The sequence below is a fragment of the Lepidochelys kempii genome, chromosome 6 (genome assembly GCF_965140285.1).
Source record: "Lepidochelys kempii isolate rLepKem1 chromosome 6, rLepKem1.hap1, whole genome shotgun sequence".
Lineage (NCBI taxonomy): Eukaryota > Metazoa > Chordata > Testudines > Cheloniidae > Lepidochelys > Lepidochelys kempii.
The window spans coordinates 32,406,172-32,421,028 of record NC_136385.1 but is presented as its reverse complement, the minus strand read 5'-3'; the positions used below and the strand labels follow the sequence as shown (position 1 = coordinate 32,421,028).

The following is a 14,857-nucleotide window of genomic DNA, read 5'->3' as shown; positions in this document are numbered from 1 at the left end:
TGCTTTGTCATGCATGTAGTACCTGCTGTTTACACCTCAACCTAGTAGGGTGTTAAACATGTTACCTCACAGTTTTGGATTGTGTTGGCAGGCTGCCAAGATTGATTTGCTTACATTAAAAAAAAAATCTGTTTTCCTTACCTCTCCCTGACAGATCCAAGTTGACCTTTTGTGAAGTTAAAAAAAGATTTTTTTCACATGTGGATTTTTGCTGCCCACCTTTTTGCAGGAACGGTTGCTTTATTACAGGCAGGTTACAGTGGGCATCATCTCAGACAGGATTAACAGCACGTTGGAACTTTAGGGATACAGCCAATGTGTCTCTTTAAGAAGTTTATCTGTTCTTTATTTAAGAGGTGTGCCCTTTACATATCAAGACCCTGAAGTCTGAAATGTAAAACCAGGACACCTGTCTCTGTGTGTATTTGTACGGGTTGTGGAGGAAGTGAACAGTGGGGTTCTGAAAACTGGGGAGCAAGCTGGTAGTTGGAGATACAAAAGGCGCCTATTTCTTTTATTCATTCCATAGTTCTCAGCTTTCCTCTGACCACTTCTCCAGCTCTCCTCCACACTCTCACCTTCTCCCAGGCAGCTACCTCTCCCTCCGTGAAGCTTGCAGCCTCCCTTTCTTTTCCACAGCCAGTGTATTCTTTTCCCTCACAGGCACATTACCTATTGTTCACCCCTATACCTGTACTAACTACTGCTGCTGCAACCATCTACCTGCTCCCCGGTTTCTTGGGGACTAGCTATACCTGCACCAAACCCAAACATGGTACATTTCTTTCTCCACCAACCACTTATCCACTGAATTTGTTACGCTCCTTTGCAGTGATTGTGCCCCACAATCAATAACAATAGTGCTGACCCAAGTCAAACACCAAATCAGAAGTATCATGGTTTGGGGCGCACTACAAGAATCTAGATAGAAGACATATAGATTAGACAGTCATTGGTTGAATAGGACCTACTCCACTGAGGGTGGAATTTTCAAAGGAGTCTAAAAGAGTTAGATACTCAACTACCTCAATGGGATTTGGGTTCCTAACTCCTTTAGGCCCATATGAATGAATGAACAGACCCTGCTGTGTCTAGCTGCAGCATGCTTGTGCCATGAGATAAAAAATGGTACTTTTCTTTGCCTTAATACAAAGAACATTTGCATTCATCTCAGAAAGTAAGCCCCCATGAATAATATGATACTCTACAATATGTTCTCTCCAATAAAATAATCCGTCTTCCAGAACATATCTGTTCTTCAGTTCTATCTATTTAACCACATCTATTTGACCACTATTATTTTTACAGAACTGAGTACTGAAGGGCATGCTATATTCTGCACAAAGGATCTCTAGTTTCAGCAGTACTCCAGTAATGAATTCTGCAGCAAACTAGAGGCTGGATATTCTATGGCAGCACAAGATGCACAGAAAGGCCATTTAGGAAAGTAGATCTTTTTAAACAAGTGTATTATATTTAATGTATACTATAATTTTAAAACCCGAGTGATTGTTTTCCCATGTATTTTAGGCTTTTTCCTATTTCCATTCAGGATTCAATATTGGTGTGCCATAAAAATTGGGGACTGGGGAGTGAGAGAGTGGGGAAAGAGGAAGAAGGGGCTCTAATCACCTTCTGGTGGATGCGGGCCTCTGATCCCATCTTTCCGGCTGCCAGAAGGAGTGTGGAGAAACTAAAGGGAAGGGAACAAGCCAGTCAAGGCATGTTCAGAAGGGCTAGGTAGTGGGGGGAATGTTGACAGCTGATCATTTGCTTCCTGAAGGCTGAGTATCCTCGTGAGAAGTCTAGCTAGTTAACATGCTCCTTCTCATGGCTATAGAGCATGTTCACTGAACACAGCTAGAATTCCTTGTAAAGAAGGAGAGGCAGACAAACACAAACTGCCCAGAATCAGCAAAGTTGTCACAAAAAAAGGATTTCTGCGGTGAGGAGGAAGGTTTTGCACAAGCTATCCCAACTGGCAAATTTTGAGGCCACGCATGTAACTCTCACATCCCTGATGATATGGTACAAATAGATACAGAATGTGACAGTTTTCATAATTGTTCTTTACACCAATATAGCACTCTTCATCCAAAAGTCACCAAAATATTAAGTAATTTAGCTTCACAGTACTGCTATGGGGCATTTATGTATAATTATTCTCATTTCACAGATGGGAAAACAAGACACAGAGACATTACATCACCTGTTCAACATCAGACAATGAGTCAGCAGCAGTGCCAAGAACACAATCCATAAATTTTTACTCTGAGTCCATACTCGAATCACAAAAACTACACTCCCTTTAACAGAAGGAATTATTTTGCATGAATGAGGATCACATCTCCAGTGTACTTGTATCTTTTCTGCAGGCCTCCATCCACTAGAGGGCAAGACCCTAAAGTATTTTCTGAACACTAACAAAGCACTTGACCACAAGCCTGCAAGCAGAAGGAGCTGTTCCAGTAATGAGTATACTTGGCATACATACTACATTAGCAGGTACGTATACCAAAACATTGATTCAATATAAGAGGTACAAGACTCACACTTCAAATGACAAATTGGGCACCTATGTGAGGAATGTCTCGATTAGGACTTGAACCAAGAGAAGATTCTCAAAACCTAACAACCTGTATTCACAGAGTAGTGAACTGGTTTTTACAAAAACACAGAATCATCAAAAAGTAGAGCTGGAAGGGACCTTGAGAGGTCATCTAATCCAACCCTCTGCACTGAGGCAGGCTCAAGTATACCTAGACAATCCCTGAGAGGTATTTGTCTAACCTGTTCTTAAAAACCTCCAATAATGGGGATTCCACAGTGTCCTTTGGAAGATTATTTCAGTACTTAACTATCATTATAGTTGGAACATTTTTCCTAATATTACCCTAAATCTCCCTTGCTGCACATTAAGCCTATTAATTCCTGTTTTACCTTCAGTGGACATGGAGAACAATTGATCACAGTCCTCTTTATAACAGCCCTTAACATATTTGAAAACTATTATTTTGTTGCTCACCTCTGGATTCTCTCCAATTTATCCATACTTTTCCTAAAGAGTAACACCCCAGAATTGGACACAGTATTCCAGCAGAGGCCTTACCAGTACTTTGCAGAGCAGGACAATTACCTCTCTTGTGTTACATACGACACTCCTGTTAATACTCTCCAGAATTATATTAGCCTTTTCAGCAACGACATCACACTGTTGGCTCATATGGAATTTGTGATCCACTATAAACCCCAGAGCTTTTTTCACAATACTAGTCCCTAGTTAGTTAGTCCCCATTTTGTACTTTTTCTTCCTAAGTAAAGTACTTTGCACTTGTGTCTATTGAATTTCATCTTGTTGATTTCAGACCAAATTTCCAATTTGTCAAGGTCATTTTTTATGCCCTCCCAAAGTGCTAGCAACCCCTCTCAGCTGGGTGTCATTATAAATTTTATAAGCATGTTGATGCTGCTGATGCTAGTCACCTTGATTTCAAGGACGATGTTGACAATCACGGTTTGTACAAATGGGCATATACAGATCAATCTGGGGAGAACAACTTTTACTGCACTAGCCACAGAGACATTTGCCTAGCTGTGTTGATAGAGCTGCACATTGTTTCTGTGCCTGGCGCTGTGCCTCCAGCTGCTCAAAATGATTCTTCTCATGATTCCCGTATAGCGCAGGGCCATGCAATATGATCACTCACCAGCTGCTCAAAGGTCAGAAATGTTAGTTTTGAGCAGATTTTGATTCATAGTGCCTTTGAAGCATTTCATCTGTCCTCCACGCTTACGATTGCCGGAGCTTAATTCAGAATATAAGACTTGTTTTGATAAACGGGTCTCAGGCATACGAATTACATGGCCAGCCCATCTCAACTGGGTGCAGATCAAATGATTCTCGATGCTGACCGAACTTCCGTATTGTAAACCCAGTCCTGCCATTTGATGCCCAGCAACTGTTGTAGGGGTCGCAAATGGAAACTGTCAAGCTTTTAAATGTGCCATTCATAATAGGGTCCATGTTTTGCACCCATAGAGCTGTGAGAACAACAGCATTACAGATTTTGATTTTTGCCAGTAGACAGATTTTATGTTGCTTCCAGTTCAGTATAAGCATACTCCCCACTCCATTATCCATGTCATCAATGAAAATGCTGAAAAGTACCGGAACTAGAACAGATCCCTGCGGCTCCCCACTAGATACGACTTTCCAGTCTTACAGTGAACAACTGATAAGAGCTCTTTTGAGTACGATCTTTCAACATTTATGCACCCACCTTATAGTAATTTTGTCTAGACCATATTTCCTTAGTTTGCTTATGAAAATATCATGTGGGACTGTGTCAAAAGCTTTACGAAAATCAAGATATATCATATCAACTGCTTTCCCCATATCCACTAGGCCAGTGAACCTGTTCAAGGAAGAAATTAGGTTTCTTTGGCATAATTTGTTTGTGACACATGCATGTTGGCTATTACTTATTACCCTCTAGGAACTTGCAAATTGATTGATTGTTACATGTTAAAACAAGGTTCAAATATGGCTGCTGCTGACTCATATTCTAACACAGTTTGGCCAGCTATTGTGGATGGGGAAAAACTGTGTTAGAGCCGTACTCAAAAACAGCTGTCAGCTTTGTCTAGGCTCAAAGCGGGTTTGGTCATGTCCATATTGGCTAGTTGTAATTCAGTACTGCCAATCCCCATTGTTCAAAAATTATGAGTCAGGCCCCAAAAACATGCTACTGGGTTAGAAATCATGAGGTTTTAATTTAAAAAATTGTTCATTTTATTTTTCTTCTGGTTTTTGAGCCTTTAGGTGGCACTCAAATCACTTTTTAAAGATTTTCCTGCCAACCATGAGGGCTAGAAACTTTCCTTTTTATCTTTTTTTTTAAATGAAAGCTAGGATTTACAGATAATAATATGACTCCAGGAGCTTTAAAGAAACCAAATAATTCAAAAGTTGGCAACACTGTGTTTGAATCCTCTATGAACATCATTTTCAAACACAGTTCTCATTTCAATGTCGACAGTACATAAAGCAATAGCTCTATCACTTCATTAGCTGTTGATAGTGCTAACTTTTACAGCCATTTGCCAGGCCTTCACCCAGAAGTGGGCAAAACCATTACAACTGTTGCAAATTTTAAACAACAGTTTTGTACATTAGGTCACCTCTGAAAGGTATGTTTGTTCTGAGGTAAGCACATTTAATTTCTACCACCATTTACTGAGAGGAGACACCATCATTAAATCTGAAACTTAAGTCTACAAAGTTCTCCCATGTCAAGGTTCCTCCCCCACTCTGAACTCCAGGGTACAGATGTGGGGACCTGCATGAAAACCTCCTAAGCTTACTTTTACCAGCTTAGGTTAAAATTTCCCCAAGGTACAAATTAATTTTATCCTTTGTCCTTGGAATATCCACTGCCACCACCAAACTCTAACTGGGTTATTGGGAAACATAGTTTGGACACGTCTTTCCCCCCAAAATCCTCCCAACCCTTGCACCCCACTTCCTGGGAAAGGTTTGGTAAAAATCCTCACCAATTTGCATAGGTGACCACAAACCCAAACCCTTGGATCTGAGAACAATGAAAAAGCATTCAGTTTTCTTACAAGAAGACTTTTAATAGAAGTAAAGAATTCACCTCTGTAAAATCAGGATGGTAGATACCTTACAGGGTAATTAGATTCAAAACATAGAGAATCCCTCTAGGCAAAACCTTAAGTTACAAAAAAGACATACAGACATAATTTACTTACTAAAGTTCTAAGACTCCATTCCTGGTCTATCCCCAGCAAAAGCAGCATACAGACAGACACAGACCCTTTGTTTCTCTCCCTCCTCCCAGCTTTTGAAAGTATCTTGTCTCCTCATTGGTCATTTTGGTCAGGTGCCAGCGAGGTTACCTTTAGCTTCTTAACCCTTTACAGGTGAGAGGATTTTTCCTCTGGCCAGGAGGGATTTTAAAGGGGTTTACCCTTCCCTTTATATTTATGACATCCCATAATTATGGTTTGTAATCTCAAGGCAGCCAACTGTAATGAATTTCAATAGTTGTATTATAATCCCCGCCTCTAAAAGAAGATACTTATAATTTCTTGAGTTTCTGGTCAATGAACCAAGTATTGCAGGCACTCCTAGAATTAAAAGAAAATATGACTCTTGGCTTTTACATGTCACGTTGATGCCATATTGGAAACACTGTACTGATCATACATGTATCAATATAGAGAGGAATTGTTGTCCAATATTATTACACTTGCACAGAGCAGAGCACTATGGATAAAGGTCTTCTGGTGTTTCCTATAATAAAATATATTCCTTGAGCTTAAAACATGGTTGTTTTGAAGCACAAGGGGACTGTATTTGGAGTTCCTGGCTAAGAAATTTGTCTTTAAAAGGTCTGTGATTAAAAAGTCAGCATTTTAAAAACCTACTGACATTTGATAACTTAAAAGTTTTAAAATTCTGTTGATGTGAATAACTATTTGAAAGGATTTTACTCATTTTCTGAATGTGAAACTAACCAACAGTAACCCCAGTCCATAAAATAATTAAAGGCTCACTTCTACTTACTATTTAAAAATAAATATAATATTAAAAACTGGTACAGTGATGAAATATAGTTCTTTAATGCAGTCTTCAAAATGCTACACACCCCCACATTGATGTGGCTGGCAACATAAGGGGACAGCCTCAGCAGCAAGGGAGGGAAACTCTTGCTAAGAGGCTCCAGGTACTTACTCCCCACCTCTTGGAGCCTCTGGCACCGATTGGCCAGCTGGGGACGTGGGGTACTGATTGTCAGCATTCCCCAGTTCCAGGGATATAACCTGGAGCACATGGACAACAGGTAGAGCTGCACTTCGGGGAGGCTAGCCCTGGCTCTGCCCCTTCTGCGGCCGAATCCCCGAGACTCCCTGTCATCCCCCCGCAGCCGAAGCCCTGAGACCCCCTGGCCCTCTTCTGTGGCTGAAGCCATGAGACCCTCTGTCCCCATTCCCCAAGGACAGAGGAACCCCAGGCCAGCCAGAGCCTGACCCCCTAGCCAGCCGAAGCCCTGACACCGCCCCCCCAACCTGCTCAGAGTAGCCCTGGGATGGCCAAATCCCCCATAGACATGCCTCCCCTCCGCAGACCCAAAGCCGCCTTGCGAAAATTAAAAAAAACGCTTCTCTTCCTCTCTCTTCCGGAAGAAGAACCTGACCTTTTGCTGTGCCCCATGCAGGTTCTGGGGTGACTGAGGAGGTGGTATGTGTTAGTCAGCATCCTGGGTTCATCAATAATCTCCCTGGAGTCTAGGGAGTTTATGAATGAACCCAGGAAGCTGAATAGCACATACTGCCTCCTCAGTCATCCCAGAACCTGCAAAAATTTCCCCCACCTAACCCACAACCGCCGTCCCGCGGCAGCAGCTGAGCTAGGGGAGACAGTGTCTCCCCGGCCTATTATACCCGCCGACCATGCTGGAGCAGCGGCCATGTAGAGATTCTTTTAGTTCTGTTCCAGGAGCCCCACCCTACCCATCCTGAGCTAGAAGTGGGAATTGAGCCTGACAGATGTTGCAGGTCTATCTGACCACCTGTTTGGGGTGAAGAAGAAATTTTACCTCCCATGTAGAAAATCAGTAGAGGACCAGGGAGTTTTGCACCTTCCTCACAGCTCCTTCAAGCCACAGCAGGTTAATATGAATATGCTTAGGACCTAACTGAGGTACTTGGCTTAGCTGTTAATCTGTCGCGATTTGTCACTCATTTCCAGGGCAGTTAAAAGGATAGAAGATGACCAGGGTTGATGGGCCTTGGGCTTATGGGATCGGATCAGATTTTGAAGTCCCCACCCTTCTGGACCCTTTGTCCCCCTTATGGGGGGTGAGGTGGTAGGACTCATAGCAAGCTGAGTCCTCAGGGGGTGGGCTGAAGAGAGCCTACCCTGAGTTCCAGTTTATATGGTATGAACCTTGTAATCCCTGCTCTGAAACCACTTACATGCCTGGCATAGGAAAGTATAGGTGATGGGCGAGTATTGCGCCTCCCTTGTGTTAAAGTTTAATAAAAGTTGTGCCCTGCAGCTTAAAATCCATCCACTGTCTGCCCTCATTTCACCGCCATATCCGGACAATGCTTTTTATCACCTTCCAGATAAGAAAACACTTAGACTTTAACGCCCAGGTTTCCAAACATGGGCACCCAAAATGTGTCAGCAAAACTCACAAATTCACTTCCTGCATTCTCAAATGGGCTTTTGTACATTACAAATGGGTAGCTGTGCATCCAAATACCCATTCGCATATACAGCGGCAGAATGTGAGTGCAATAAAATTGCAGTGCAATTTTGCAGGCATCACTTAGACACTGACTTTTGAAAATTTAGCTCTAAAAGCACATTTTTGCAGGCTTTTGTATTTGTTTTAATGGCTATGCAATTATCTGTACAAAGCAGTTTATGCACAAGCAAAGTAGTTGTTTTTCAAAACTTGTGTTGCTCTGACTCTGTATTCCGCATTAAGGATTATTTGCATACAGTACCAACATAAGCATGGATAATCTCCTTGGTTTAAATGGGAATTAACTAGCAACATTGGCATTGGAATTGTCCAATTGACTTTGTGTTGGAACTGGAGGTATTGCTTTAAAGCCAGATCCTGAAGGAATTTTAGGTTAGCTTTTAATTCCTGCACACTCTGTGTCAATCTCATCAATCCTAAGGACAGACAGGCCAATCAGAAGGGGAGTTAGATGGGAAACACAACTGCTTCTCCCTGCTTGACAGAGGGGGCAGGAGTCATGGTCCCTCTGTATCCCCATGCAGAGATTGTGAGGTATTGGAGCTTTCAGAGTTCATGGTTGTCCCTGTAATGTTATCTGTGTCTGTCTCCCCTCTACACCTTTCTTAATTCAGGGACACCCTGTACAGAACTTCCTTTCTGGGCCTTTGAATTTAGCATCAGGGAAAAAGTCTGACTGCTGCATGCTCACTCCATCAGGATTCCAGCTTTATGCTCTGGACACAGAATCAGCCTGAGTCAGGGAGCTTCAGTTGTCTCTCCATAGAGGAGAGGGGTCAAGATTTGTCCCTTAATATGTAATTTTATTATGACTTCTTACGTGTGTAGGTCATACCACATAACACACTGTATGCACTACCAGTATCATATAGATGTTATCGACTGCATCCATAGCAATCCAAAATATATCACCAAATCAAAAATGAAAGGGATAAAAAGGAACAAGAGAGCAACTAAGACAATACAAAAGAAGGTATTAAACATGCCAGATCTTAAAAGACTAACTCTGGCTATTACAAAATTGTGACACTCCACTGAGATAGTGACCTTGGCAACATAATAAAAAAGAACAAATATCACTTCTTACAAAAGGCCAGGGATTAACTGTGCATTTGTAGAGTTCCTTAGCAATTCAAATCTAAAATGGACAGATGTGTAAGCACAGGTTGCTATTGGCACATATGAAAATTTTGTGACATGCTGAAAAACTGGAAAGATATGTACAAGCCTCACTTATAATTAGGAAGAAGTGTAAATAGTCTTGGAGACTAACAAAAGCTGGTTGTACAGTACAGTGCTTCAGAGGTCATAGTTTAATTGTTGGCATTTCAACCATAGTATTTTCAATGAGCCACTCTTAGACATGCCATGCTGGCATCCCTCAGATAACTTGCCAAGGAAAAGGGACAAAACTTGAGAGGTATTTTAATGTCTTTTATGTACACCACTAATATCTGCTATAACGTCTACCTTCTCTACAGTCAGAAGGGGAAATAAGCAGCTCACTCGAACTCCTGCCAGCTTTTTTTTACAGAACAGCAGAAGGATTCACCCAGCACCCTCTTTCCAGAGACATCTCTCTGCTGCTAGTGCTAAGCCTGGTAACCTGAATCCTTTCATGAATTCAGATTCCCCACATGGCAACACACCATGTCGCAACTGCCCCACAAGTTCTAAATGGAGGAGGGGTTACACGTCCTTAAGCTGGCACAAAAGTTACATATGTAAAGATTTTGTTCTTGTATTATCCAGTAACAGGATAGGCTGTCAGTACCAGGGTATGTCTCAAGACACTAGCTTAAGCACGCTAGGGAGAGGAAGGTTGATATGGGGAAATGAACAAAACCAAGGAAATACTAGAGAGAAGTCCTGTCAGAAAAACTAGTTACAATATATCATCTGCATTTGCACAGAGTGAAATTAGGAGGCCCTGACTTGATACTGTTCAAGAAATATGAACATGTAATGGATGAAATGGAGTTTTGAATTAATTTTAAGATTCATTGCTTCCAGATATAAGGAGGCAAGCGATCCGATTTATATTTCTTAACTTTTTAGAAAAAATATTCAGTTTTCATTAAGTACAGTATAAAACATTTATAATTATAATGCAGTGATGTTATCTAGTCCAAAAACAGGACTGGAGTTATTTAACTAGAGAACCAAAAAACTGATTTATTAATATTGTCATGGATTAAAAATGCCAAGATTTGTTCACATGATTAGTGGTGTCATTTTATTTATTTATGAGTAGAGCTGGTTATGAATTCTCTGTTGAAATATTTTTCACTGAAAAATATGATTTCAGTAAAATCAACATTTTTAGCAGGAAAATGCTGATTTTGAGCAGAAAAATGCTGATTTTGGAAAAAAAATTCCATTGGAAAAATCTAAATAAAATATTTCATGTTGGTGTGACGTTCATCACCATCTCTCAGGCAACCACAATGTCTCACGGGATTTGTAGGCCGAGTTTTTCATACCCCCATTCTCCCTCATGGACTTGATATCCTGGAAGGATTACATTTTCCATGATGCACTGTGGCTCCTCTCTGGCTGAGCTGCCACGGTGCATCATGGGACTCCCATGATCATCAGGAAAATGCAGTGTGACTAGAGATCCCAGTCCACAGAGAATCGTGTTGGAAGAGTCATCTTAACTTCAACACCCATGAGACACTGCGGCAGCCCAGATGGATGTAGGCTACTGTTGAAATGTTTTGCCTGTCTGAATAAAAAATTTGCTGAACTTTTGTTCCATGAATAGTTTTGATATTGCAACTTGTCACCTTTCGGGAGAAACACAAATGTCAAAATAGCAGTATTTCCTCTGAGATAGAAAGTCTCCGTTTATGAGTGATCTGGACAATTATAGAGTATTTTTGAAAATGCATGTGATTCCTGAGAGCTTTATTAATTTTAGAATAAATGATTATTTATCTACAATGTCTTTCTGTAAATAATTTATAGATTATTCTCCATATATTATTCTCCTGTTCAGAAAGAATCAGAGAGCAGAAACAATTCTATGTAACTTAGGTGGCCAACCACAAGCAACAAACAGTAATGGAAGGGAGCCGCTAATAAACAACCTATAATACAGTCCGGACACATTATCACAGCTGTGAAATTCAGGTTCAGTAGTCGAAAACCCAGGCTTACAATGCAGTGTGGACGCTCAAGCACAGTCTTGGAGACACCAAGTCAACAGACCTGGGTCCCACAAGCCCAAGCGCGATGTGCAATGCAGACATATCTCAAATGGTGTTTCAGGATGGCTCAGAGTATACACTGTAAGGTATCACCATTTTTGTTTAGTTTTTTTCCCTGTTCTTTGCTGTGTATATGTTACTATCTGATAAAAACGTGCAAAATGTTTTAAATTTGTGCCCAGGAATTTAGCTGCACCCTAGCCATTAAAGATAGTAGGAGACACTTAGCTATGTGTCCATTCCATGTCACATTGTGGGAATTAAGGAAGCAGTGTCCAATGTATTCATAACAGCAACTCACCCTCTGCATCTTCTGGCCTTGTAAGGTCAATGACTCCTGGGCCCAGTTTTCCATCTTCACTGGGTTTCCCTGTTAACTGTGGGCCTAAATTCTCAAAGCGTGTTCTTTCCTGGAAAAGACAAGAGATACTATTAATGCTCCCTATAGCCTATTCCTACTTGCATGTCTGTGTGTATGTTTATGTACAGACATATGCCTTTTATTTTATTTTCCTGAGTGAATTAAATGAGCAGGTTTTCATTAAAAGTGTAGTTTCGAACATAAAGTTGAGGGCTTCATTTTCATAGGTTCGGAGCACCCAGAGCTCTCATCAATGTCAGTTGGAATGATGAGTGTTCAGCACTTCTGAAAATCAGGCCCTAAGGTTTAAATGTGAAAATGTACATAGAAGCTTCCAAACTAAGCTGAACTGCACCTTTATAATGTATAAATGATGGTACATTCAACCGCAGAAAACTTTTGGCAGGAAGCAGTGCTGATCTATGCTGTACACTTTGTCTTTCCACTAAACTTTGTGACTTAAACTGGAAAAAAAACAATCGACATTTGAGAGACACTAAAATTTAGAACTTGAAAGAAAAGTTCCTATTAAAACATGCTGCTAATTTAATGGAAAAAGCACTTTTTTTCCACTAAGAGATCCAAGTTTGCATTCGTACCCCTGAGAAAACACAAGTCTGAATTTTATGCAAGAGGCTTTCAAAGACAAGTATTCAAAGAAGGAATAGTAGATGACAGAATTGATACTATTATTTTGTCTAGGAATTTCAACTGAACCTCAATGGGAATTGAAAAAGAGAGAGGATGGTGCTTGCTCCTAGAAAAACACAAAGCCTTTGAGAGCTGGAGACCTGCACAGGAAAGCTGGACCTGGCACTGTAAAATGAAAACTAAGGGAGGTATTTATGTGTTAAACCAATCTTCAATCAAAGAACTACAGGGCAAAAGCACTACAATTGACAGTACAATATTCCTTCAGAATGTGAGTCTCTGTAGTACTCTGTATCAGTAGCTAAGTGTTCAATGGTTATCATTAATTTAGCGTTCTCATTTGAAGGAACATAACGTGTTTTCCCTCTTGCCTTGTTGTTACTTCTTCAGACTAAACTTGGTATTATGTTGTACCTGTGAATGAATGAAACCTTGTTGTTCATTACTATGAAACAATATTAAATGTCATGTCAGCTTGAATTTACAGACGTGAAATACCAGCTTTCAGCTCCACGAACAGTTTCTGCATGTTATACTTAATGCATTATGCAGAAGTAGAGTGATGATTGCTGTTCAGTCTATTGTTCAATGACCTAGTTCTGTACTGAGCATTTTAGACATAAGAAGAAAACATCATGAGTTTTCTCTCCTGCACAATGTTTAGAAACTTAGAAATGTTCTTAAAGACCAAACATACAATTACTTGATGGCTGTTGTGCCTCATTTGTTCAATCTCAGTTCATTTGTGCTGTCTAATCTGATTATTTTTGAATATCATTATATTTCTACAATTAATTCCCATTAGCCAAATTGTTCACGAAGCCTTTTGATTCTTCAGATCATGGAATATGTTTAAATCTACATGGGAAGAAAAAACAGCACAAAACCGATTCACTGGGTTTACTACCACAACATGCAGCTGAGGAGTTTCAGGTACTAAGTGTATTTTTAAAAGTTTCTTAAAATCTGCCATCCATCTAACAGGTTAGCTTTGCATTTTCATAATGGAGTAACATTCTCCATGTATTGAGTTGTTTTTGTAGTGTAGCTTTCCTATATAATGTATCTGTTGATGAGGGAACTTAAGCAAAGAAGCTTAAATGAAAAGTAAGAGTTCTAGACACAGAGAAGCAATGTGACTTAGAGACAGGCAAACTAACACTACAAGACCAACCATTATACCCAAAGATGTTCTATAATCTAACAATAATCCTGTACCATCAGAATGGAATCTGCTTTGCTGGCAGATAGGAATGATTTTTTTTTCCAAGTGTTCCTTGTTCCATTGTTGAGGGGTTAGTTTAGATTTTCACAATTTGCACTCAAAATAAAAGCAAAAGTCAGTACTAAGAAAAACAGCTTTTAGCACACACCATTTCTCTTTCCAAATATTTGCATTAAAGCCTTTTCTAAAGGAGTGTTAACGTGGCATCTGCAGTATTCTTGGAAGAACAACCGTTAAGTATGGTTTAGAAGAAGGAGAAATATCTTTCTACTATTAAAATCAACAGAACCTGCTGTATATCCATATGTACATTTGAAGTATCTTTCTCGTCATTCATTCCCTTTGATTTTTTACCAGAAAATATTCTCTGTTAAAAAAAGGGGGGAAAAAAGTTTCTGAAAGAATATCAATATTTTGACATAGAAGGAGAAAAGGGGAAATTACACGATAAGGGCAGAAATAGTAAGATGAGAAAGCTTACACAATAATAATACCTTTTCTTCTAAAAGAACTGAAGTCCACTTATGACTCAGTAATAACCTCTGGTTTTCAATTCATAGGAAAATAGACCACAGCTATTATTTCTCAATATATACATTGGAAAGCCTTTTTAGTCTCTGATTTTTTTCAATGAAAAATATTCTTCACAGTGATGCTTATGATATCAATATTTGGATGAGGAATTAGTACAATTTATATGAAATGCTTTCATGAACTTAATATTCAAAGGGACACTCACCTGTTTGAGTCCCAACCTTTTCCTTTCTTTTGGGCTTATCCTAGTAGGCTTCACATCAACCAGCTAACACATGGTGAAACCACTACTTACCTTGTTTACACTATGATTTTAAAAGGGGTTAGTTAGTTATACATTTTTAAAAAACACCCTTTTTCCTAGTGCAAACAAGTCCTAAAGGAAAATTAATTCTACATAGCCTATATCCACATAAACAGCTACATGTACATATTGTAAAATATTTTTAAAGTGTGTGGGTGTATATATATATAAGCACATACGCATTAACAAATAAATACACACACCCATTACATCCACACACATATGTATGTGCAGCCGGAAATATATATGCCCATGCAAGCTATGTTTACA

The 14,857-nt window shown here is 39.8% G+C and overlaps 1 protein-coding gene across 32 annotated transcripts in view; it reads right to left on the bottom strand.

The window, feature by feature from the left end:
• Window positions 1-14,857, bottom strand: part of SOX6 (SRY-box transcription factor 6) — a 445,473-nt gene that overhangs the window by 28,006 nt on the left and 402,610 nt on the right. For all 32 annotated transcript variants that reach the window (XM_073347430.2, XM_073347425.2, XM_073347409.2 and 29 more), the window contains one exon: window positions 11,814-11,922. In XM_073347430.2, coding sequence (XP_073203531.2) covers window positions 11,814-11,922 — 109 coding nt within the window. The remainder of the gene's footprint in view (window positions 1-11,813; window positions 11,923-14,857) is intronic.